The sequence below is a fragment of the Rhynchophorus ferrugineus genome, unplaced genomic scaffold (genome assembly GCF_030347505.1).
Source record: "Rhynchophorus ferrugineus isolate W39M unplaced genomic scaffold, kcgeb_rfMv2 rfM8, whole genome shotgun sequence".
Classification (NCBI taxonomy): domain Eukaryota; kingdom Metazoa; phylum Arthropoda; class Insecta; order Coleoptera; family Curculionidae; genus Rhynchophorus; species Rhynchophorus ferrugineus.
Window position 1 is genome coordinate 5671108 of NW_027472587.1, and position 26263 is coordinate 5697370.

Sequence of the window (26263 nt, forward strand, 5' to 3'; positions counted from 1 at the left end):
TGTCACTCCAGGGCAAGACTCCGCGACCAGGTATGCGTCATGCATTCCACCGCCTGGTTTTTAGGCCAGAACAAAAAAACTCAACATGGTGAGTTCATTCATCGTCATCTAAAAGAAAATGGCAGTTAACTTGACTAATTAATTATATTTTGGTTTTATACGAAAAAAAAAAACTATAATCACTAACAGTATTTATGATATTACCTTTTCAAGGTTAATAAATATGATGATGCCTACCCAGGATTGAAAGAAATACGAGACGAAGAGCTGCGGAGTAGTATGTTGAAACCAGTTCCTTTTTTGTTGTGATATTGTATATAATATGATGCATCGGCGAATTTTTTGAGTTCTGACATGGTAATAGTTTTTTACTGGTAATACTGCTTTAATGACTATTTGTAAGGCCCACGAAGAAGCGGGGTAATGAATAATCAAATTGAATGTAACTCTTCATGACAATTTTACAAAGAGATAAAATCAACACGTATCTATCGAAATAAGTAATATAAATATAGGCTGCACGTTGCTAATACACAGATATAATTATGTAAATTATGTAAAGAAGAAAAAATGAGAACTGCATATTAAATATATAAGAAAGTATTTACTATTTGGAAGAAATTCTGCACTTTCAACAAAGAATAAAGTACTTGTGACAAATTTTTAATCTCATATAGACATATGTCATCCATATATATGGTTATAACAAGAAGAGCTATGTTGACATTTCAACGGCTTCAGAACAAATAATTGAAGATTGTTACAATTCCACAAGGCAATCAGAGATTATAATCTGCATAGAAATTTGAAAATGCGAATCACTAATTAGGCCATTAAAACACTTGTTAAGAACTATTAATTAAGCCTTAATCATCATGTAAATGCTCAAAAAAAAGGAATAAAAAAAGATGACACCTAAGAGATTCCATTGGCGAAATATTTAGTTTTTTCGTTTGTGGTAATTAACTGGATGGATTTAGAAATATTACTGAGTTAATAAATAATAGATCATAATAAGTTAGTAATATCACTAAGATCCAGGAAAGAATGTGAACACTAATATAACAGATTTCCTTTTATGTTGACAACACTACTACCGTGTAAATAATGTACTGATGGGTTACATGCCATATAAATATTTTACTATGACTAGAATATTAGTACCCAATACTATATTTTAAGATGATAATATATCCATACATACAGCCAAAAAGTTAGATCTTGATATAAGAAGCATCAGAATACAATCAAACATCTTCGCTGGCCAATACAATGGCTAAAACTCAACATAATTCAGCCCTTGTGCGGAGTTGTAGATCATAAATTAAGAAGTAGATTTCCATCTCCAAACATCACTGAAGCAATTGTCGGATGTTTAGGTACCAAAATGGGTCAACATTCCATTGGAAACTACCCAGGCTCTCTAGGAATCTATTCCGTGAATAATAGCAGCAGTTATAAAAAATGGCAACATCTTATACATATAATATTGGAAATGGAAATTAGATGTAAGATATAACAATTTCTTGTAGTTAACATTTCTATGCTGTAAATAAATTCCTTGAATTCTAAGTAGTGTGATAAGTACAAGCAATTATAGTGGTTTTTAGCAAAATATACGTTTGTTAAATTAAAAACTAAAGAAACATTTTTAATCGTAATTTTTATTCTCAGATATATATTTTATAATTTAACATCCTTATATTAACGATTTAATAAACAAGAATAAAAGAAGATTAATTAAGGACGTTAACTATTTTAATTGAGTTTGCAGGAGTTGCGAACTTTTTCATAAACTTGTAGCAAACTTACCTGCTAAAACAGTATGGTCGTTGTCGAACTTTTTCTTCCTCGAAACATCCTGCTGTCGATAATTTTTCTCTCCCACATAGTTGTTGCAGTTGTTATAGTTCTTCGACGAGTAGGAAGTTATGCTATTGATGTTCGACGGGGCAGATATGCATCGACCATTTGGTATGACTGTGGCGCATCCATTAGATATTGGGTTGACTAAAAGCAATATGAATATATGTAAATAGTATTCTAAAATATCCAGAAACTTATGTTTGATATAATTATATTTATGTAAATAATTATTTAGATGCTTATTTATGTTCGTCAGTTATACATAATACCTATAAGGTAGGAGCAGTAATATTTATTCAACGAAGTAATACTTAGCGTTTAAAATATTTGATTACTCAGTAAAAAGTTATTGTGTTTGAAAACAAATTTACTAAAAGGGAATATTGAATGTCGCATAAAAGCAACAATGGCGATTTGCAGTCGGTGGGTGATATGTGGTGGAAAACTTAAGAGTATAGTTTTTTATCCTGTTTCGTTTAATAATTCCAAATTATAATTAAATAAATGTTTTGTGTTATTCGTCGTTACTCTGAGCTATCGTACGTTTCCAGAGTTACAACCATTTCATTCTCGATGACAAATAGCTTTTCGATCGTCAGCCCATTCTCCGTAATAGGTGAAGCGACAGCACAGACAACATTTTTCATTTTGTAAATAAAGAACGACGAAAAAAACAAAAAATCGGATACGTTTTCTAGAAAAAGGGAACGGAATATATCACGTTGTGTATTTTCCGTAATTGGGTCGCAAAAGGTTTTTCCAGATTTATCTAACAATCTTTGCACCTGACAAGGCGGGAGCGACGCCTGAGCTTTGTATCCATTTGGCAAACTTTCAAACGGCGACGGCCATTTTCCAATTCGAAACGGACCCTTCTCTTTGAGTAGACCGTGAATTATGTGCATTTCTATCAATTTAATTTCGATAGAGCTTTGACGATATAGGGATGACGAACACGTATAAAATATATTTTACATCTGATTGTTACATTTCTTGTATATATTGAAGCTATTGAAGCGCTAAAAAATCATGTTTTGAAGATATCTCATTCAGAGTGGAATAAATGCTTTGAAAATTGGTTTAAGCGTATGCAAAAGTGTAAAGATCATCGTGGTGAGTACTTTGAAAAACAATAAAAATATATTCGCAGCTTAACTATTTCTTTTTGCTTTTGTTTCAATAGCATCTTCGGGCGATGAAAATCGTTGACCACGCAGTTTATTCTTCACGGATAAGAGCAAAAAGAAATCATTAGGTGCCAAATCAGGGCTGTACGACGGATGACCCATTAATTCGATGTTTTGAGTGCTCAAATAATCTTCTGGCAAATAAATAGTTGTGTACCAATCAGAATTTACTGTTCTACGATCCTCTAGAGGCACTGTTGCAAAATGACCGGTTTTTCCGAAGAAATAGACCACCATTTTCTTTGAAGTGTTTCGTGCGCGAACAGCTTTTGTTGGATTTGGTACCGGCTGCTGCTTACTCTCGGGCTAATACGAATGTATCCATGATCCGTCACCTGTCACGATTTTATAAACGTCTTTGGAAGCACCGCGATTCCATTTCTTAAGAATTTCTTTACACCAATCGACACGAGCCTTTTTTTTCGAGCGATTGTCAAATTGTGTGGGATTCAACCGGAACATAAGTTTCGCACAGCTAAGTGTTCATGTAAAATCTTATAATGCTGGTGGAACTAATTCTTAGGGATGCCTCAATCTCAGAATAGGTGACATGACGATAATGATTTCGCACACAGCATCCATGTTTTCTGGCACAACAGCCGATTTTAGATGACCTTCACGAAACTCGTCGGACAGCGAACTACGACCACGATAGAATTCACTAAACAAGCAATAGACGGTGTTTTTTGATGGAGCTTCATCGCCAAAAGTCAAAATAAGTTGATGTACTCTTGTTGCGATAATCCAAGTCGAAAATCGTAAAACATCATCACACGAAAATGTCCACGATTCAGTTCCATGTTTTGCCGAGACGAAACGTTCAACTAAATATAAAATAAACAAAGACCGTCCGTGCGACAAAAAGTTTTGAGTACGTATATCGTCAGAAATGTCAAACTTTACGAACCGTCAGATGAGTGGACTCACATGACAACAGTGTTGTCAATTTCCGAAATATAAATAGTGCTTCTCGTGGCAACGTGGTGATGGGGAAACTTCAGTGAAAACGATGGCAAAAATCCATGAATTGGGCTTCGAATTGCTTCTTCATGTATCGTATTCTTCAGATCCGGCCTTCAGCGACTATTTCCTGTTCTCGGATTATAAAAGAATGCTCGCTGGGAAGAAATTTTCGTCGTATGTAGAGGTGATCGCCGAAGCTGAGGCCTATTTTGAAACAAAGGACAAATCGTACTACAAAAATGGCATCGAAAAGTTGGAGGGTCGCTATAATCAGTGAAGAAGGGAATTATGTTGAATAAAAAAATTTTTTTGGCAAAAAATGTGTTTTACTCATAAACCATTTTACTCATTATACTCATGAGACATACTACTGACTGCACATCGCCGATGTTACTTTTATGCGACTTCATTAGACTCGGCTGCTGTTACTCTGTATTCGAGTTCTATTACAATATCGTCGGTAGTTTAAACGTCTATTATGAGCAAGCTATTTCGACATGGCTCCGCACCAATACAGGAATTGCAGTAACAACACGTCAGGGAACAAAATTTTTCGGTATGGGCTTCATTCAAGCAGCTACGTTATCGACAGCCGTTAATGGATAAACAAAATGGAATCTGTCTGCATCATCCCAATTATTTTTGGACAGCGACTTTATTGCTTCTTCGACAACTGATCTTCCTGTTGCTAACACCACAGTAGTAATCGCTTCAACTACCGACGATATTGTAGTAGAACTCGCATACAGAGTAATGGCAGCCGAGTCTAATGAAGCTGCTGTGATAGCTTCCACTGTCGTCACAGCTATAACGACTTTGGTAATGGAAGCAATTGTAGAATATTCGACACGCGTATCAGCAGCGTTGGCATCGGCATCGACCGATGAAGCCACCTTGTCTGTTCCCATTATAACACAGTCTATGACAACAAGGACCACTGATGTTATTATGGTAGTTTATTCTGTAACCACGGTCGTGAGGGCGCATGCAGGTGGATTAAAACGAAATATCTTACTGGATTCTCATGCAGGTGGTTCCACTTGGTTTGTTACCTCTCCCGCAAACCAAACAAATAACAAGGGTAACTAAAAAGCATGATTAAACGGTTATATTGACTTCCTCACATTATAAACGTGAGTTCAAGATGGCAATTTAAAAGAACTTTGTTCTAAAAACGTCAAGTTTGGTGATGTTGATGTGAGCAATGTGTTGCTTTAAGAAGACGATGTTATATGTCATATAGTGTGTGGAAGAACTTAATTATTGCAAATATATTTCGTAATACTGAATTTTCAATCAATTAACAATTGAAGCAACTGAAAAAAACAGGTAGACCTAAGAATGAATAATAATAATATAATTTATTTTTTATAAGAATAATAATTTTTCTTTCAAAACCACACGTTCCTGTCAAGTATCAGCAAAATTTCATGCTGCCGAGGGATTTTTGTTCAAGTTTGTTTCAGTGGATCTATCCATTATTATATTCTGCTTCATAGAGAGAAAAAACCTAATACCAACACACCAGTTCGGGTTTATTAAAAAGCATTCAACCGTTGACTAGGTCCACAGAATAACAGATGTTATTGAAAAAGCCTACGAGAGTAAAAAAGTATGCTCAGTGATATTCTTAAATATAGCACAAGCCTTCGATAAGGTTTGGCATGAAGGCCTACAGAAAATGTTACACCGAACCACACACCGAGCTATTAAAATCGTACATTACAACCAGAATATTTAGGGCCTAAACTAGAGAGTCTAGAGAGAAAAGAAGCTAAATCAGGTGTGTACCACAAGGAAGTATACTGGGACCGATGCTTTATTTACTCTACACTTGTGATATACCACAATGCTAATTTGCTGGGAATGGATCTTGTTGCAAAACTTCGCTGGAAGGAACATATAAGAAAGGAAAGAAAATAACTGGAATTGAAATATAAAAAGATATATTGGTTAATTGGAAGAAAATCACAATTATCAGTACATAATTCTCCATTCTCATGAGAATATTGAAGTATTGCACCTTTTGGATACCACCAGAATAGGACACAGACTCAAAAGAATCAATCCATCTGATCTTGTGGAATGTTGTGTAGTGAGGTGCGTATAATAAAAAATACAGCAGTGACATGTATAAACATTATTTCACCAGAGACTGAGATAGGGCCTATGGGTCTTCCTAGTTATATAGCTAGACAACGCTTAAAGTTAACGCGTTGTTCTTTTTGGCATCTTCGGTTATTTTTAGCAATATTATTTATATATGTTTTAATATATTAATCTAAATTGTTCACATCAGTTAATCACACATTATTTATTGTCATTTAAACAAGATGATAATATACGTTGAACGCTGGAATAAAGCGTCTGTATAAACTCTCACCGTATCGGTAATTTTTTGAATATATCTGTACTGAGCAAAAAAGATCCTTCCCAAATAGCTCCACATGAAATATGGACCATTACGAATTTCTTTTGGTAATAAATATCCTAAAATTGTACACGACTTGAAGAGAGAGTAAATTTTTATTAGAAACATAAATAATGCCGAGCCAAAATTTTGCCTTGTAATTTCTTAAATATGAACATTATTTATGGACTTAATATTGTTAATGCAAGTTAAAATTACATGGTAATCCGGCTAATTCGAACAGCGAGTCGGAGTTCTCTTTTCATTTTAAGTATGACTACTAACAAAAAACTGAAAAAGATTGACGAAAAAGTTTGAATCGCGAAGTTTTTATTGTTAAATAAAATTAGTATGTAAAATATAATAGTATATATAGTTTACTTTGTTCTTTTGTTGTATTTTTCAATTGTTTTTACCGACTACTCTTTATTTGGAGGATTTGGAGGGGAGAACTAAGGAATAAATGCTAGTAGAAATTACTTCAACTATTTCCTACATTCTTAATTACTATTGTAGAATATGTCAACTGATACAATTATCATTGAATACTGTTTAAAATAGATTATAATTTATCTGGAATGAATATATACAAGCCTATTTTTAGCTTAATTTTAAATAAAATAAAAGTATGTATGCATGTGTGTTAAATTTACCCGAAAAAATTAATATTCCTCCTATAGGAAATCTAAATAATCCAAGGTTTCAGAGGTTTATGTCCTATTAAATTATGCATTAGTATGATACAGGAAATATAACAGTCATATATCAAAAGAAAAATTTAAAAATTTGTTAAAATATAGCCAATGTATTATTAAACGTTTGTCCATCTATTATACGGAAATTATGGTATATGATAAAATAAATAAAATAGGAACGAAAGTAATGAAAAATTAAAGCATTGATATGTAAATGATTGAACGTAAACATAAATGCCGAAACACATTATTAGAATTGTTCAATAAGTACAGGTGGCTTTTGAATTTAAGCTAGTACATTGCACACATTCAACATTCGACGACTATATCCACATCTTGTAAAACGAACTGTTTAAAATTAAGTGTTAAAATAATAATAATAATAATAAAAAATAATTCCTAACAAAGCCCAGTTGGTATTGCCAAGCAGTGGCCGTTTTTTGTGTCATGTACATTAAACGATTGTAGATTATTCTTTCCAAGGTCTTACAGATGTCACCAGACAGGATTATTGGTCTGTTCAGATTGTGTTGAAGATATTTGACAAATACAGTTGTTGGTTGATGTTTAATTCCTTGATTTATATATTTCATTTAGAAAAAAGAAGTTCCGGTCAGCTACGAAATACTAAAATGTTTAATGAAAAACTGAATGCGACTGATTGATTCGTAGCTGACATCACTAATGGCTACAACTACTTAAAACATGATATTAAATAAAACTCCCTTGTATATCTGGTGAAAAATTATCAGCATAATTAGAATTGATACAAACATTCATAGAAACAATGATGAAAGAAAAACAGGTAGACCTAAGAATCGAAGAAATTCACAACGCCCATGAAAGTAGTCTTTATTTGAAAATGTTATCAAAGCTGCACCATTTGAAAAATTATTTCTAGCTTAGTAACTTACTAATCCTAATGGTTCACATAGAATAATGGAAATGATAATAGGAGAGTCAGAAAATCTGCCTTTACTTAACAGCATTAATATCCTTACTAATTATGATTGTGCAAAAACCGCTTAGAGTATGTTCCTAAAGAGGTTTGAAAAACACTTTGCCCCCCCGATTTGAAAATGATTTTGTAATTGAAAATATTTTACACCAAATTTAAAGATTCATTTATTTCATTTGTAATCCCAAATAATTTTAAAATGTGTAAATTTTTAACATGCATCTGCAAGCGAAAATAACTGTATTAGTATAACCAATGGACTAGAATATAATAAGACTTAACAAACTATAGGGAATCCCGAAAACATATTTCAGAGTTTGTCACTACGAGCAACTGTTTAAAGTTGCTTATGGGAGGGAATTTTTTATTATTGGAACAACATTTTGGTACCAATGGAATAGATAAACAGACAAATGCCAATAAGGAAGATAAAGACACTGGACTATCCTATTAAAGTTAGAAATGACTTGATGGGTTGAAGCTATACAATATTTTAACAAAGTTTTAAATTAGCTTGAAAGACAAAGAGTATGATATATACGGGTGTAGACCAATAGCATATGTTTGTTATATTGACTGGTACTATAATGGCTATGGACTGCAGAGTAATCTGAGAGGGACGTCTGTTTTGAATGGTGTTACGCATAGATATCTATAGATAGATGTCGGGATGATTTTTTATCCCCGCTTCGTGTTGCTTTGCATGGCCGTTAAACCAGTCGCTTTTTCTTTCGTTTAAACAAAAATATTTTTCAAAGCCAATCAATAGTTTTTGTGTTTAAAAACATTAGTAGTAGAATTCCCAAACCATCATAAGACTTAGCGTATTTAAGTGGAGTTCGGGAAAAAGTATCATAGCTGAAGCTGTAAAGTCGCAAAAGGTGGATTGTAGATGCTCAAAGACCTCTAGCCATAAACTGTTGCAAACAATCCAAGCTTTGAAAAACACCTGTAGTCAGTGGATTCAATGTAAGGCCATGACTGAAGTTGCCGTGATTTTACATGGTGGACGGCATCCAAAAGCGGATTATAGTAGCTCACTTGCTTATCCCTAGACTATTGGAATGGAGTCACCAAAACTTATATAACCATTCCATAGGGGACACCAAAACTATAAGCTGTCCAGGGACTACCTCTATCCCTGTGGTCTTTTCTTTAAGGTGGATTACCGTGCGATATTTAAAAATAGAAATTGGGATGTTTCTTAACATTTTATCTACATTTATTATTATCCTCAGTGTCGCTTTGTACTGCCGTTCAACCATTCGCCTATTCTTTGGTTTAAAGAAAATAGTTTTTCCAGTAAATTAATAATTTTACTGTTAAAAACCCTTTCCCATATTATAGCTTAGCCATTATGTAACTTGCTATAATTAGTTTTAAAATTATTTCAGGTAAAAGAAAAATTACATAATAGTTCAAATTATATTGTACAATGAGACTAACTAAATTGATAAAATATTGCCCGAACTATTTGAGGAAAAGAAAAGAAAAGAAATTGCGATAAATATTTCTTTTGCAATCAGAAATATGTTACTTTACATCTAAATCGATTTACAACGAACAAAACCATTTAAAACTAAAGTACTTCCAGCGTTTAAGCACCGCTACTGTTATAATCCTTATCGACAACTGATTGCTAGTTACTCTTTTTTCTTTTATTGTTTCATTCTACTCTAAGATTTATCAGGTGCTATAAATCTATATAGTTTTAGATAGCAAAAGTGGCAATAAATCCTTTTTCTAGAGGAAATAGAGAAACGCATAAACCATTATAGATCAAAAAATTTATGTGTTTCCGTTTGGGAATCGAACGTTTCAAAATAATCCCAAGAGAGGACTGATAAAATATACAATACGAAAGAGCAAGAAAAATAAAACAGATATCTCACTAGAAAAAAAAAATGGTAAAATATATTTTTCAATTTCTAAAATATCATAATATTTCACACATACAACTTAAAATCTAATGACAATTAATAGATTTATTCGATAATAATTTTTGTATTTTTTAACTAACAAAAAAATCTAGAACTTTTGAGTTTATATTTTTTCACAGAATTGTGTAAAAATAATGAAGGAGAATGATTGGCATTTTAAGACAACATTCGCTATTTGTAACTACAGGCTCAGGGAAACCGGAAATTAATTTAAAATCCTCATTTTACCGAGATTGTTTTCATGAAAAGAACGAAAAATTAAATCAAAGGAAAATTTAAATCTTTTAAACTTTTCACTTTCCCTTATCCAGACATTTTTTTTCGCATTCATTTAATAACGAACTTTTACTTTCGGAGTTTATGTCGCTTGTATTAATTTAATTCCTGTACTAACAGCTGTAATTTATCAATTTATAAACATATTGAATCGTAACAGTTCGGCTTATTGATACATTACCTGAACATGTGATGTTACTGAATGGGAAATTGTTAATTATGATTGATTACCAGTGAAATATTTGTTCCTAATTACGATGTGAAATCATTTGGATGTTAATCAATATCAAATGGTTCTAATATGTGATTATTATTACTGAAATTTTTTGCTATATTTACTGAACTTTATAAGATATTGTTAGTCTTATTAAAAAATATTGATAATAACAAATAAAATGTAGGTAAATGACCAGATAAATGAGTAACATCAGTTTGTTGTTTCACTAGTTCGAAGATAATCGAACACAAATCCTTTTGCACTCCAAATATACACATGTTCACATATTATTTTAAATGTATTAAAAAGGTGATATAAAAGAGTGAGTTCCATGGTTTTAAAATTGGAAATGAAATGTGGAACCAAAGACAGAAATTTACATTTATATTATATGTAAGTCAGTCCTGATGGGAATAAAAGAAGAGCGTGTTACTTAGTATTATTAGTATTAGTGCGTATTTATCTTCAGCTGATAGGATGAATAGAAAATGATTATAAAAGGTCATTAAGGTAATATTTATAGGATTATACTAATACGAAAATTTGTGTTCACAGCGTTCAGGAAAATTTTAAATAATATATCAAAATAAAACATAAAATATAAATGTCAATAAAATTTATGAGAATAGTTGTAAAGCACAGTTGTCCAAATTATACGATAAAGAATACTCTGTGTGAGAAGATTGGGAAGAAATTAAAATCATATTACAAGAAAAACATACACAGGGAATAGGGGAAGTTTTGAAATGAATGGACCAAGAATCTCAAATCGAAATAGATGAGAACACGGAGGCCTAAAAGATATCAACAAAAAAATTATTCTACAGAAAAATGTAAATGTAAATCAGTCTTTTCAAAAGCGCACTACATTATATCATTATTTTCATCACGTTTAGGGGTAAATATTGGTCGAGATAATTAATAAAATCTTACAAAAGTGTATTAGAACTACAGGGCTACCACAAAAAATGATCAATATTTAGGTATAGTTGTCTCCATTAAAAACAATATGTTAGATATAATTATTATATCAAAATAAATTCTATTTATTCTAATTATTATTATTATAATTATACTGTTATAAAAATTCATGACATTTCATTTAAGCATCTACTTTTTGGTAATCTTTTGTAGATAATTTCTTTAGATTATTACTCGCATCAATATCCTAACATCCTCAATGACGGAGATCTTGCTGTAGCTAGCATATCTCTGCCAAATACTACCATACTCTAAGATGATAATGCACCTATACATATAGATAAAAGCTCAATCAGGACTTGAGGAGTGGACTATTATCAAATATATTCACTAGCCAACACAATAGCCATACTATAACATAATTGAACTTTTATAGGAAGAGAACGAGGAGTATATTTCCATCTCCAACAATATTGAAGCAATTTATTGATGTTCTGATATAAGAATGTAACATCATTCAGTTGGTGACTATTCAGAGAGTCTACGAAAATCTATTCCTCGAAGAAATGAAGCTATTTTATGGAGCAAATGGTAGCTTAACCCTTATTAATAAACAATTATTGCGTATAACAGGTCAATTCAAAGTCCCCGGCCAAAAGTCCCCGGCCAAAAGTCCCCGGCCTGACACATAGATGACGCTACTAGGATTAAATCCATATGCTTTTTAGTTAGCTCTAACACTCAATAGATGAGGAGCAAAATTTGACTTTCGATCGAATTTTTAATTTTGATGAAACAGTGTACGTTGTGTCTAAAGCTAAATAAAAAATATTAGCTAAAAGAGGCCGTTAACAAGTAGGTGCAATAGTCTCCGCTGAAACAGGAACGACCATGGTAGTCAATATATATATATATATATATATATATATATATATATATATATATATGCTCCCAATGCTGTGTTTTCTTTCGGGAAAAGTATGAATCCAGAGTTAATGTTGAATACTTTACTAGAGCTTGCGGCGTATGCAGTGAATCTGGGTTGATGGCATCTGAGCGATTCATGGAGTAGTTTACGCAATTTGTCATTTTTAGTCGTGCGACAGTTAATAGCCCGGTACTATTGCTATTTAGACATAGTACATACACACAAATTTTGGAATTTGAAATTACTAACAAAGCAGGATAAAACGAAACAAGCCTAATGAAAGGTCCCCGGACTGACACATAGATGGCGCAACTGGAATTAAATCCATATATTTTTCAGCTAGCCCTGACCCTTAAAAGATGCGTGTATAAATTTGACAGCTGCCGGATCATTATTTTGTGATTTATAGCATTTTGAGTGAAGCAACTTTTGTTATTTTGACTTTTGACCAAAAACAACGACTAGTTGATTTGGAGTAGTGTTTGAATATGATCAAGCGTAATAAACCTGCGTTTTTGCCTCGATATGTGACAATGAATGAAACATGGATTCATCATTTTACTCCGAAGTCCAATCGACAGTCACCCGAGTGGACTGCACATGATGAACCCGCTCCAAAGCATGGGAAAACGCAACAGTTGGCTGGTAAGGTTTTGGCGTCTGTCTTTTGGGATGTGCATGGAATAATTTTCATTGACTACCTTGAAAAAGGAAGGACCATCAAAAGCGACTGTTGTCACTAAGACAATGCAACGTATCACAGGTCAGTGAAAACGATGACAAAAATCCGTGAATTAAGCTTCGAGTTGTTTCCTCATCCACCGGATTCTTCAGATCTGGTCCGCAGCGACAATTTCCTGATCTAAGATCTCGAAAGAATGCTCGCTGGTTAGAAATTTTCGTCGAATGAAGAGGTGACCGCCGAAACTGAGGCCTATTTTGAAGCAAAGGACAAATCGTACTACAAAAATGGTATCGAAAAGTTGGAGTGTCGCTATAATCAGTGTATCACCCTTGAAGGGAATTATGTCAAATAAAAAAAAAATTTGCCGAACAAATGTGTTTTACTATGGTAGGCCGGGGACTTTGGTTCATATTATCTTGTCAATCCTCTGTATATTTAAGTCAAATGAAGACATAACACTACCACTGGAACTGGAAATAAATTGACATTTTATGTCCATAATATTCTTTTGCTATAGTAATTTCATGTAACATATTTTAGCGAAACCTTTTAAATCCATTTTCTTGATCGTAATACAAGAAGACCCGAATATCAGACTCGTTTTCCATATTTTGCAGGAAAATAATTTACTAGGACAGAATTTGTCAGAAATACTTGAAATTTTCCATTTACTTACCGAAATCAAACATGAATGATTTAATGTTATTAATACATTTTTCTTGAGCATAATTTAAGTGACTATGATTCACGATAGTTTTTACTATCTAAAAATAGCTCCAATAAAACGTAATTTGATTTATAAAATAAATTATATTAGTCCCATTATCTTCAAAATGTATTATCTTAACTTCTACTCGCTCCATTAAATGTAGTTACATCATATATAAAACAGAACTTCGCTAATTTGGCATTTTTGTTGTCCCTACACTCCTAGTTAAAAGTATACTCTTGCCAAAAACAAAAAGCGCTATAAACCCGAGAATATCAACACTGATAAGTAAAACGAAACTTTCTTGTTTGTTCGAGGACGACGCAAAAAATGATAATCAAAGTAAAACTTTTCCTCTTAACATTTTGATTTGTGTCTTTATTGGACTATATTTTTTTAGATTTAACACACGAAGTGATGACAACGTTAAGTTTATTCAAATTATGGTAAAATGTTCGTATCAGAAGAAACAGAAGTAATAAGAATCATAGCCAAAGCTATCATTACTAGACAGGAGATCGTCAAAATTGTATGAGCGCAAATATTGGTATGTTCATCTTAATAGACTTTCTGAATGTTTTCGTAAACCGTTACTGCAATAGGTCGACTAAAGTGACTGATAAAGTGTCTCACAGTAAACAGAACTGTATTTTTGAGCCTGCGCAGTATTCTTACGGTTATTGCGATAGACTAATAGAGAGAATATTCAAAAGGGGTCTCTGGAGAGAGGTTTTAATTTGACCATATCCAGATGGGGTTATATCGGCCATTCAAATAATTTGATTGGTTAATTTAACCGTCCGGTCAACAACTGAAGTAATTTGACACCCATTTTTCGTCAATTTTTTTAACAATCAAGTAATTAATAAAAGTTATTAACTATCAAACTTGAATCCGTTCAATATCCAGATACCCGGGTAACCACTGAACGACGGATTTATACACACTTCAGAGTCTGCTTATTAAAGTATTTAGTTAATTTGATTTTTAAATTGATAATAGACAATATAGTTTGTAATTTTTTTTATTTAAACAATAATTAAATAGTAACACTTATTATAAACAATAACAAAAATAGCAAGTAAGAAATACATAACTGCGTGTTATTTTATTTTATTAATATCGTTTTCCATTCTTTTACCATTTATTTATTTACATTATTTTATTTGTTATGATATAGTGCCATAAAAGAAATTTAATTACGTTAAATTATTTCGTATGTCCTTCACATGTCGTGGTTGTAATACAGCGTTCGTCACAAATAGGACTTTAACGTATGTGAGACATATTTTTATAGTTTTGCGACGTTTTTTAAATTCACATTGAAGACTTTCACAGGATACACCAGTAATCTTTTTCCTCCCAGTTGAATCGAGCTGCGTCTGAGGTATCAATGATATAGATGATGTTCGCTGATGTGCATTCGGATTGATAGATCGACCAAGAAGAGATTCAATCTCCACATTCGTTGAGAAATGCCTCATAATTTGTGCATTATTCGAATGACTTTCAACAAATGCAGTACATAGCTCTCTGTCCAATTGCTGATAAAATAATCGTCGTTCATACGATTTTTTAACAATAATTTTATTATTCTCATAATATATAATATATGATGCAAGGCAGGCAATATCGAGAATATTGTAAAAGAATGCTAGAGGCCACCTTTGAGTTGATCTTTTTGTAGTATATCTACCAAGCATTTTATCCATCGTGTCTACTCCAGCTTTAAACCAGTTATTAAACTCAATAATTTCGGGTTTTTTCTTCGCACTATCACTAATTTTAGCTTCATGATGCATTGATGATAGCATATTTACTACCTTTTTTTGGCATAGGGTAACTTTTTCATGAAAACCAAACACAGTGGATGATCCTTTTCGATTTTCTAGTGTAAAGCTGCACTGTAAGTGGATACTAATTTTCAGCATCACATATCCACCATACTTTAATTCCAACTTTAGCTGGCTTTAACGGAATATACTGAGTGAATTTAATTCGATCTCGGTATGGATAAAGTTGCTCGTTAATGGTCAGGTATTCTGTTGGCTTCCGCTATTGTTATTTCTATGGGGACTATAAACTGTGTCCCGATAGCTATTTCATATGCCACATAGTCAGTTTACACAGGAAAAAAATTATTCAGTACACTAATAACTTGCACATCTGCCACGCTATAGGTGCCCGGGTACCCGGTAATTGAACGAATGGTGAAAGTTTGGTCATTGAGCGGACGGTTAAATCTTCATTATAGACTGCTGTAAGATAATTATTTTAATACAGATTTTTAGACATTTTATTGGCTCTTTCATAATGGTTGGCACGTGACAGTCCTGACGTCACATTTAATTGACCAATAAAATTTAAATTTATATACGCTCAGCTTTGCATCAAAATTCCTAGTGTATTGAACTTAGGTTAATACCCTCTTAAAATATTTGCAATCGGTAACTATTATTTTAGAGGAGTTGCAACTGTCCAATAATTGATCCAAGAATAAAATTATATCGCCTTTTTCGGATAGGGAATAATTTCTAATATTAAACAAAATAATATTTCATATTTTATATGACTATTAATATGAATAAACTTACGCCAACTTACGAAATCAAAACACGCTGTAACGATTATAAATTTCTTTGATACTTAATCCAGTCATTTCAAATACTTCTTCGAAGGAAACCGATTCTGCATTTCTTTACTATCTGTGCATCCGGATAAACAACACTTCCTAGTTTGAGAATTCACTTTACTTAATTAACACATTAGGCACACTGAAAATGGCGACAGAAACAAATAAACAATAGATGCACCATAGAAAGCGAGTGTACCAATCAGATCCCGTCGTAGCTATTAGCATAGAGTTTAAAACAAGTAATAAATTAAACGTAGCGACTTCAATATGTTGGACGTCGCGAAACATTTCCCCAAAATTTCTCCCATTTATCCATTTTTTTCCCATTTATTTCTGTGTGTTTATTACTGTATCAATTACAGTTAGTATTAGTTAGGCGATGAAGGGAGGGAACGTGAAGATAGGAACAAGATTCCGCTTTAATTCTAAGTAACTTGTCATGCTTAGCTTTCTGAACTCAACGCTGTACTTAGTTCTTGGTGAAACGTAAACTTAACGGCATAAGATTAGTGTGGATGCAAATATTTGTGATGGGGAAGGATAGTTTAGCCGCATTATTCGCGCGCTCATTTTCCGATTCAGATAGAGAATACGAATGATTGAGTCGGTGACCAGGGGACGATTGAATTTCCGTTTCTGGAAATATTCGAAGGAATTTTCGGGATCCGTAAGGGTGGGCCATTCTTTGAAAGAATCTAATTACATTATTTATGATACATGGTTACAATGTGGGATAAACCTTGGAGTATCGCAAAGAGTTCCCTGAGTCAATATTGAAGCCTGTTCATGGAGCTTGAAACCGATAGCCTGGTAGTCCATTACAAATACTAAGTATTTACATTGCCAAACCCATCGCGACATTTAGAGCCATCAGTATATATATATGGTTACGGACAGGATAAGAGCAGGAAAGTTCCCAGGACTTAAACCGAAAAAGATAAGGACAATGTTCTCAATGCCTAAAGCGAAAAAATGGGGTAGTGGATAGGGAGGGGATGAGAGGTAGCAAGCCAATCCCAGCCCTGGAAAGAAGACCAGCATTTAAATGAGAGGTTAGGTGTAATATGACCCAGAAGGTAGACGACTCCAAGTAGAAGACCGAAATTCGTACGAAGGCAGAGCAGTGGAAGAAAGTCCCTACAATAAGAAAGAGATGAAGTGCATAAGTTACTTACAGTGGACGATCGGCAGACACCCAAATATATTCTAAGTGCTGTATTCTGAATGGCATTAGGGGATTTGAGTTAGGTTGGACGAGCAAGAGTGGACAGGAGGGAGCCGTGGTGGTGGATTTGGGGATTTGACCGAGCAGTAAATAAGTATGTCGTCCGCAAATATCGGTAGAGAAATCTTGATCCGAAAAATTTGGTTATTGAATCTAGGGCAATTACAAATAAAGTGGAACTTAGAACTGAACTCTGAGATACCCAAGTCGAGAAGGGGAAGGTGGAGGAGGGAAAACCTCCCGAAGAAAATCGAACTGATCTGTTGCTGAGCAAGTTCTTGACCAAGCCCATGATATTATCCGCGAGTTCAAAACACAATAGTAAATTGCTGATGATCGAAGACTTATTAACACTAACAAATGCATTTTGTATATCCAACGATAGTAGTGTTCCTGTTCGATTAAGCATTTCTTAGGTCATTTTCTAAGCCCACCAAATAGTTAACTGTGCACCAACCACAGCAAAACCTACAGTGAAAATTAGATATGAACCAAAAGAGGCGGCCAAGGATCATACGCTCAAACACCTTACATGAATGGTCGGTGAGGGAAATGGGACGGAAAAATATGGAATGCTTCATGATTTTTCGTGTTATCCTTACACAAGTCTATCTTATCTGTGTCGTTCCAATTTTAGTATATAATTTATCCAAAGGTGCTGTGAAGATACGTCATCAATATTTTTAATATATTGCCTGCCGTAATTTGTAAATTCGTTTTAGAATCAGACAATATCTTCCTTCTCATTTTATTCGAGTTAAAAAGAGACACAATGATAAGTTCCAACGTCTAACCAAACCAGCCTGTTAATGTCGTGCGATTGTCAAACGTATGCAAAATTCTTCAAAACAATAGTGATAAGAGGTTATAAACTCGCAAACTCTCTTTTAACGCTTTGTTTGTTTTGATTAATTTCAAATCATTGTTTATTATTACTCTGATTAAAAATGCCGATGCCAGACAGCACATATTGTGGCTCTAATCAGTTACCTCGAACAGGAACGAGATAATGGAGGCTCCCTCTTGCCATAAAATTCATTAGGGAGGTAAGCATTTTTACTCTTAAATATTAAGTTTCTGAGGTTTTTATTGAAAATATTTTGACATGTTGCAGCCACGCTGAATATTAGTATGGACACGGTCATTAAGATATATCGAAGAATTATAATATGATAATAATAATGATAAATATTAATTTGATGCTATTTATCGAAAAAAACGCAGTTTTCTAGGCACAATGCAATAAGAGAAACATTCGATATTATGTAGAATATAGTTTCAATTTAATTTACGGTTTTAGTATTATGTTATATAGTCACGAAATTGTACAGAATCTAATATAGGACATTATTGAACGCATAATTGCTTCGTACCAAGTTTAATGGCATTCCAGCAACCGTAGCCGATTCAGGTTAATAACTGGGACTTCACCTACAAAATACCGTTGTGTATTGGTGGTGGTATGTTGTCCGCCGAGTATAGCAGGATTTTTCTAACAGTTTCTCCTGCCACAGGCCGACCCAGAATTTCGCGTCCTCCTCCCAAAACTGCTGACTATTATGGGAAACGAATTAGTTCTGATTAGTTCCGAAACTTGCCGCTAATCGAATTTACTTAGGAGTGCTCGTCTGATTTATAATGTAATTTCGTGGAACAATCGAGAGGATGCCGAAATTAACGGGCCTCTACTTTATTCCGCGGCGAAGGAAGTGAAAGACCAACTAATTCGATTAAATTGTAATTAATTTCGTCGTCGCACTTGGCGAAATGATCGATGCGTCGGCTCTCTATCTCTCAAGTCGCTGCCGAAGTTCGGACTCGAACTACGCAGCGAGGCACCCGGTTGAATATTTAAGCGACGGATCAATGGAAACAAAGGGTTGTGCAAAGATCCCTTTTGTATATTTTAAAAGAAACGCGGGTGGCGTTCGTGAATTTTTAATTTGTTTTTCTCGATTTCCATTATTCGAATAAAGCTTTGAGTATAAGGTGGGCCATCTTATTTATTATTGGAGATTTTGTTGCTTCCACTCGGCCTTGCTCGAGACGCCAATATCTGTTTTTTATTTATCTTAAATTATGTCAAAATTATTTTAATTTAAACATCTATTACTTCTGATCCTGCCATCACAATGAAATTGATTTTGTGTTTATTCATTAACCTTCCAAGTCCTCTTAATATTATATTCAATCGGTTTATGATTTTCTTCAGATGGATATTTCTATCATCTGCAAATTATTGTAGTGACATTACCATTTTTTTTTCATATTTTTATACTCTATATGCAGTTGTGTTTTGTCAATTTAACAGATCTTCTTGCAGATACCTTTTGGCGAAATGACTGATGTGTCGACTATATTTCTCTCAAGTCGCTGCCGAGTTCGGACTTCCAAATTTCAAAATTCAAACAACTTTTTATTGGAGTTTGTTCCAAATAATCACCTGCGGGTGGAAGAAACTCATTTTCAGTGGCCAAAAGATGACCTTCTTGTATGTTTGAGCACTTACAGCCACCACCTTGAAAGAAAAAATGCATTTCATCATTATTTCACAAGAGCTGATAAGGCAAATATTTTTCGGTTTGTACTTTTTTCGAAAATATACTTAAATAAACTATACGAAAAATATTTTGAACAACAAACAGATATACCTCTTTTAATATAGACATCACTCATTCTACATGTACAGAGATAATACAAACTAGTACAGAAAATATACAAAATAAAATAAATACCATCCCATATAGTTCATCTTGTATCATGTTGGCAACATGCTTTGACGCTAAGCTACGACAGAAGTGGTGTAATGATTATTACCTATGTATGGTTCATGTATGGAGCAGCCAAAAAGCCTGCTTCCTACAGTCTAGCGTGGAGAAGGTGCCGTTTTTATTTGGAGAAATATATTGTAGTATTCAGCTGATATTCTCATTTTGATTATCGCAAATTAATATCGAAATAAATAAATATTGCTATATTCCTAGATTAAAATGTGTTTATACATACAATAGCCAAGAAATCCAATCTTGGTTTGAAAATCATTAGAATATCATGAATGATTGATCAACATGACCTCAACATAATTGAACCGGGGGTTTGCAGAGCAGAGAGGGGGGATAGATTTTGAACTCCAATATAATTCAAATTATAGTCGGATGTTCTAATATTAGAATGGAATAACATTTCATTGGGAACGTTAGGAATCTATTCCACAAAGTATTACTGCAAAAGCAAATGCTGGCTCAACACCTTATTAAAAAATAATTATTGTGTCTGTCTCGTCACACTACACCGAGCCAATTTAATCAAACACTATGCTGGAATATATATTTTAAAAACTGACAAGAAGTAGAACTTAAAATTTCAATATTCCATGCTTTTTTGACAATGTGATTATTCTTACTAGTGATAACCTGATAAAACTTGAATCTTCTTTGAAGGCTTACAGCCGCCATTTTGGATAATATACCAATAATAATTTTGTATTGCTGTGTAAGAATCGTTTAATGCATATGTTTTTACGTTTGTAGTTTCATTAGAAAATGTACTTATAATAAATTATAATTTTTATTAAATTTTGCATAGCAAACAGATATAATACTTATATATATTTTAGTATCCTTAATACCGATATATATATTTTAGTGTCAAATACCCACTATATCCAAAGTATTCAATATGGCAATGAAATTATTGCAAACTAAAGGCATTATGGATATACGTAATAGTAACTGATATTTGGTGGGCGCTCTTTAATCAGTTTGCTTGCAACATATCGCACATACATCAAGTCTTTACCAGTTATGAATATCAGACTATTTGATGTTATTAATTAGTCATGGCGTAATTACGATTTAACATCATCATTGGCCTGTTTTTATATCTTCAAACAAGTGTTTCAATTCTAAAGACTGCTGATGCACCAACGGAAAACGATCACTGTTGAAATCTGAACATGGTCATACATATATTGCAAATCTAGTTTTAATATTATTGAAAAAACCTAGAATACCCATCCTATAAATATATTCGAATCGTCTAAACAAACTATATTTCCTTAAAATATTTTTCTTAAAACCTGAAATTCAATTGGGCTGTTTTGCAAATATGGTTTGAGACTTAAAAAAAGTCATAACCGGTATTATTAGCAAAACTTTAAAACTTATTTTAAGCCCTATAATATCCATAAAATCTTATGAACTCTGTTAAAATGAATTCGTTGAATACAACTACTCTATTGGGCTACTACTAAAAATATAATTTTTATATTTAGGGTATTGAAAATTATTGAGTTAAAATACTGGGAATTGGTTTTTATTAACATAAAATGCTGCACATAAGCTCTCGATATAATTCCTATAGCAGTTTGTGTTTTAGACTAAACTAATCAAAAATTAAACAAATAGGCCAGAAAGAAGGGAAAATCACATTCATAGTCTTGGGAGAGGATGCGTTATCATGATGTACAGTCTAGGACCTTATTTCTTCCTACGAATCTGGCCATTTTTGGCAAACAATGTCGAAAAAAAGTGACGCAAATATTCCATGAGGTTTTCCGATAAACGCACTCGAAGTGAAGTGGTAAAATCGAGTTATATAAACACTAATGACAGACAATGACAAACTATTTAATAAAGAATATATTATACATTTATTTTTGAATGGATGCAAAAGTTATCACTGTTTATTTTTTAAATATATGTTTAAATATATGTATGGCGTTAATATTATTAAAAAATATGAATGGCCATGTGATGGAATGCCACACAATGAGTTGTTAGTCGAAAGTTGTAACTTTTTTCATTGTTCTAGGAATTTTATTGTTATAGGAATTCCTAGTTAAAAAGTTTTAAATCCCATTGGGAATTTTACTCAGAAAAAACGATATTGTAAGATGGGTGTGTATAATTTATTTCAAAGGGAGACATTGGACTTCATACTACAGGAAATTGTTATACACCCAATAAAAATATAATACTAATAATTTGAATTACCTCTGCCATTAGATAACTCCTGGTGGTGACTGTATGTGGTCCTGTTGTCATCAAACGGCAAATGTGGAGGTGGGGGAAGCTGCAAAAACAATTAGTGTTATTTTATATGAGTTAAAGTATGGTTCATGTCAATTTTATTTATGTATGAGCACAATAGCACTGATTAATTATTAACAGGTAAATTGAAAAGTGCCCGGCTTACCATAGTAAAACTAATTTTTTAGTAAAATTGGTTTTTTATTCAACATAATTCCCTTCAAGGGTGATATATTTATTATGGCGACCTTCCAACTTTTCGATACCATTTTCGTAGTACGATTTATCCTTTGCTTCAAAATAGGCTAAGATTTCGGCGATAAACTCTTTATTCGACGAAAATTTCTTTCCAGCAAGCATTCTTTTGAGATCTGAGAAGATGAAATAATCGCTGGCGGCCGGATCTGGAGAATACGATGGATGACGAAGCAGTTCGAAGCTGAACTCATGGATTTTTGTCATCGTTTTCACTGACTTGTGACACGGTGGATTGTCTTGGTGAAGCAGCGCTTTTCTATTTTTTTCATATGTGACCGTTTTTTTGGCGATACGCTACCTAATAGTCGCTGTCGATGGTCCTTCCTCTTTCAAGGTAGTCAATGAAAATTGTTCCATGCGCATCCCAAAATACAGACGCCATAACCTTGCCAGCCGACTGTTGTATTTCCCACGCTTTGGAGCGGGTTCATCGTGTGCAGTCCACTCGGATGACTGTAGATTGGACTTCGGAGTGAAATGATGGAGCCATGATCTATTGTCACATATCGACGCAAAAACTCGGGTTTATTACACTTGATTATCTTCAAACATTGCTCCGAATTATTAACTCGTCGTTGTTCTTGGTCAAAGGTGAGTTCGCGCGGCACCCACATTGCACGGAGTTATCTCATACCCAAATATTAGTGAACGATATGATATACACGTTCAGTTGATATCTTTAGAGTGTCTGCTATTTAAACTAAATTTCTTTAAACAAAATTTCAGCTAAATTTCAATTTACGGTCATTCAAAATCATTTTGCAGATTTTTTAAATGTTTTCGTCGATAGTAACCTTTTTAGGGTGCCCACTGCGTTCACGGTCGTCGGCGCTCATTTCACCTCGTCTAAACTTAGCATACCAATAGTTGATGGTTGATTTTCCTGGGGCAGTAACCAAAAACTCAGCACCAAGCCAAGTTTTTGCTTCAATTGCATTTTTTGCTTTAAAAGAAGCTCTGGAAAACTACTTAAATGAGTTTGTCGGTTTACTCGAGGGGTATTATAGCCAGGTTATCTTTCTAAAGGGTAAAATTGTCACTGATTAGTGCTTAGAATTTAGAGGAATAAATTCGCCTTTAGAAAACAGAAATCACTTATTACTCAACCCATTGTACAATTTTTTAAAATATTTTTATTCGCTTAAAATTTTAATGAGTGAGTTTAAGCATTTGGTGAGATCTAAAATCACAAAATTATTAGAAAGGTTGCTCCTTTCCCCGATCTGAGAGATTAAAAATAATTATATTGGATTGGAAATAAAAATATCATTGATAAATGATTATATAGTTATGATACTTTTTATTTTTATCACTATATTTTCAAATTTGTCAAATTATAAAAACGTGATTTAGTAGTTTTTAACTTTGGACACGATTTATATGCGTGTTATTATGTTGTCTGTAAATCTATATTCGCTAGAATAGTTGCATTTTCTTCCTTAATGAATCACTATTCCCAATACTAATAAATTAATTAAGTTTAGGTGAATATATTTTCGATGGAATAATACCCCTACAGGCAAAGGAAACAAAAAAGAGAAAAAGATTCAATTATATATATAGTACAATATGTACACGAAAATTTATGAAGTATAACTACAGAATGCTAAATAAATTTCCCATTTAAGTCTTACCGAACTTTTTATCAAGTATTTTAGAAATAAAATTTTCATAGTGCAAATGAGGATGAAAAGGATACCTTTTATATAGTTTCCATTCTCCAAAGACCAACCCTTCTTTCAGGCAGATATTTTTTTATTAGAATGCCCGGGGAAAAGGTCATTCGGTGAGCCGGTGCCCATTTTAATGAATAAAATATTATTCTGAATCAGTCACGGGCTTTTTATTCCTCCTTTAAAAATCCCACAATTCTTATTATCGAGCGGGCACTAAGCTTTTATTTTATCCAGATAAAAATGTAGTAAAATTGACGTTGACTATAGATCTATTCGCTGAAAATGATATTAAAGCTTCCATAATTTATTATGATATAATTTGTGTTGCAGATTAAGCTGCAGCAACATTCACTTCTTCAAGATGGTGCGTTCGGGAGAAGTATATATCACAAAATAGAGTAAAATCGAGCTCTTCTGAACTCTTACTTTCTCAATATTTTTATACGATTCCAAGACTAACAGAATGTTTTAGTGTGACGTCTCTAAACTTGAAGCGTTTCTCTCCAAGATATTTTTAAAATAAAGTTTTTTGGCCAATCAGTTAACAATTGAAAAACATATTAAGAGATTGAGATACAATTCAGATTGCCACAATTTATGGGTCAGTATACAATTGAAATTGTTTTTTAAATGAAATATTGATTGAATTGAATTAAGTTTTCTGCTGCAAAAAATTATTGTTGGTTGGAGGTACCTTCGAAACTGATTTAAACTTAGAATATACGCTAAGTAAGCGTCTGTAAAATTCTTCAAAGCACTAGTGATAATAATTACAAGTTATAAACAGATAAACGTCGTTAAGTACCTAATCAGTTATTTAATATTGATAATGGAGGCCCTCTCTTTCCAGAAAAATAAATACCAGTGTTAAACTATAATTTGCTGCGGATGTTATTGAAAATAATTTTTTGGGTGTTGCAGCTGCACTGAATGTTAGTAGGGACACTGTGACTAAAATATCTCAAAAAAGGAAAAACTTTATAATCTTAGATTCACCGAAAAGTCCTCATACGAAGCGAGGAACTTTATGAATCAAGATCACTTTAATGTTGATTCTATTAGAGATCATATATATGACATGTAAAAAACAGTGAGTTGTAAAACAGTTTTTACAATATAAACATAATTTAATTCAACTGTTTTAAACAAAACTGTTAGTTTAGAGTGATATGCAGCTCTTTGAGGGATATAAAGTTATTGTTATGGACATTGGAAACTATGCTAAAAACGAGTGATTTTAAGTTATTGGGTAAATACTAGTTAAATATTTAATTACGTTTACGTTATTTACGTTAATTATTTATTTACGTTACGATTAGATGCTGACCAATGTGGCCACAGATTATTACGTCACATCCGTATTATTACAATAAGCATACAGGTTGAGAAGCATATGTAAGTAAGAACTGTCTGGATATGTAGAAAGCATTATCTAAAATATTATCTTCGGTATCACTCCATCAGCCACAATGAAGAAGAAATTGTTAAATGCTGCAGTAGTTAAGAAGTGCTAGATAGACTGGACATTAACAGCTTAGTGGTTTATTTGTATAGTGACTTGGAAAGTGACAATTATCCTGAATGATGATGAGAGTAAAACAAGTAAAGGTAAATATTTAACATAACTGTCTACATAGATAGAGTGTAATTATTCAGAACATTCATGAACATTTGGTTAGAATAT

The 26263-nt window shown here is 33.0% G+C and overlaps 1 protein-coding gene and 1 pseudogene across 1 annotated transcript in view; both read right to left on the reverse strand.

Annotated features, from left to right (window-relative positions):
• The window catches only part of LOC143200580 (uncharacterized), a 160556-nt gene that overhangs the window by 2214 nt on the left and 132079 nt on the right, over positions 1-26263 (reverse strand). Inside the window, exons 5-6 of the mRNA XM_076411041.1 lie at positions 22610-22688; positions 1813-2010 (exon numbers count right to left, since the gene is read on the reverse strand). Coding sequence (XP_076267156.1) covers positions 1813-2010; positions 22610-22688 — 277 coding nt within the window. The remainder of the gene's footprint in view (positions 1-1812; positions 2011-22609; positions 22689-26263) is intronic.
• Positions 18177-18272, reverse strand: LOC143201833 (uncharacterized; annotated as a pseudogene).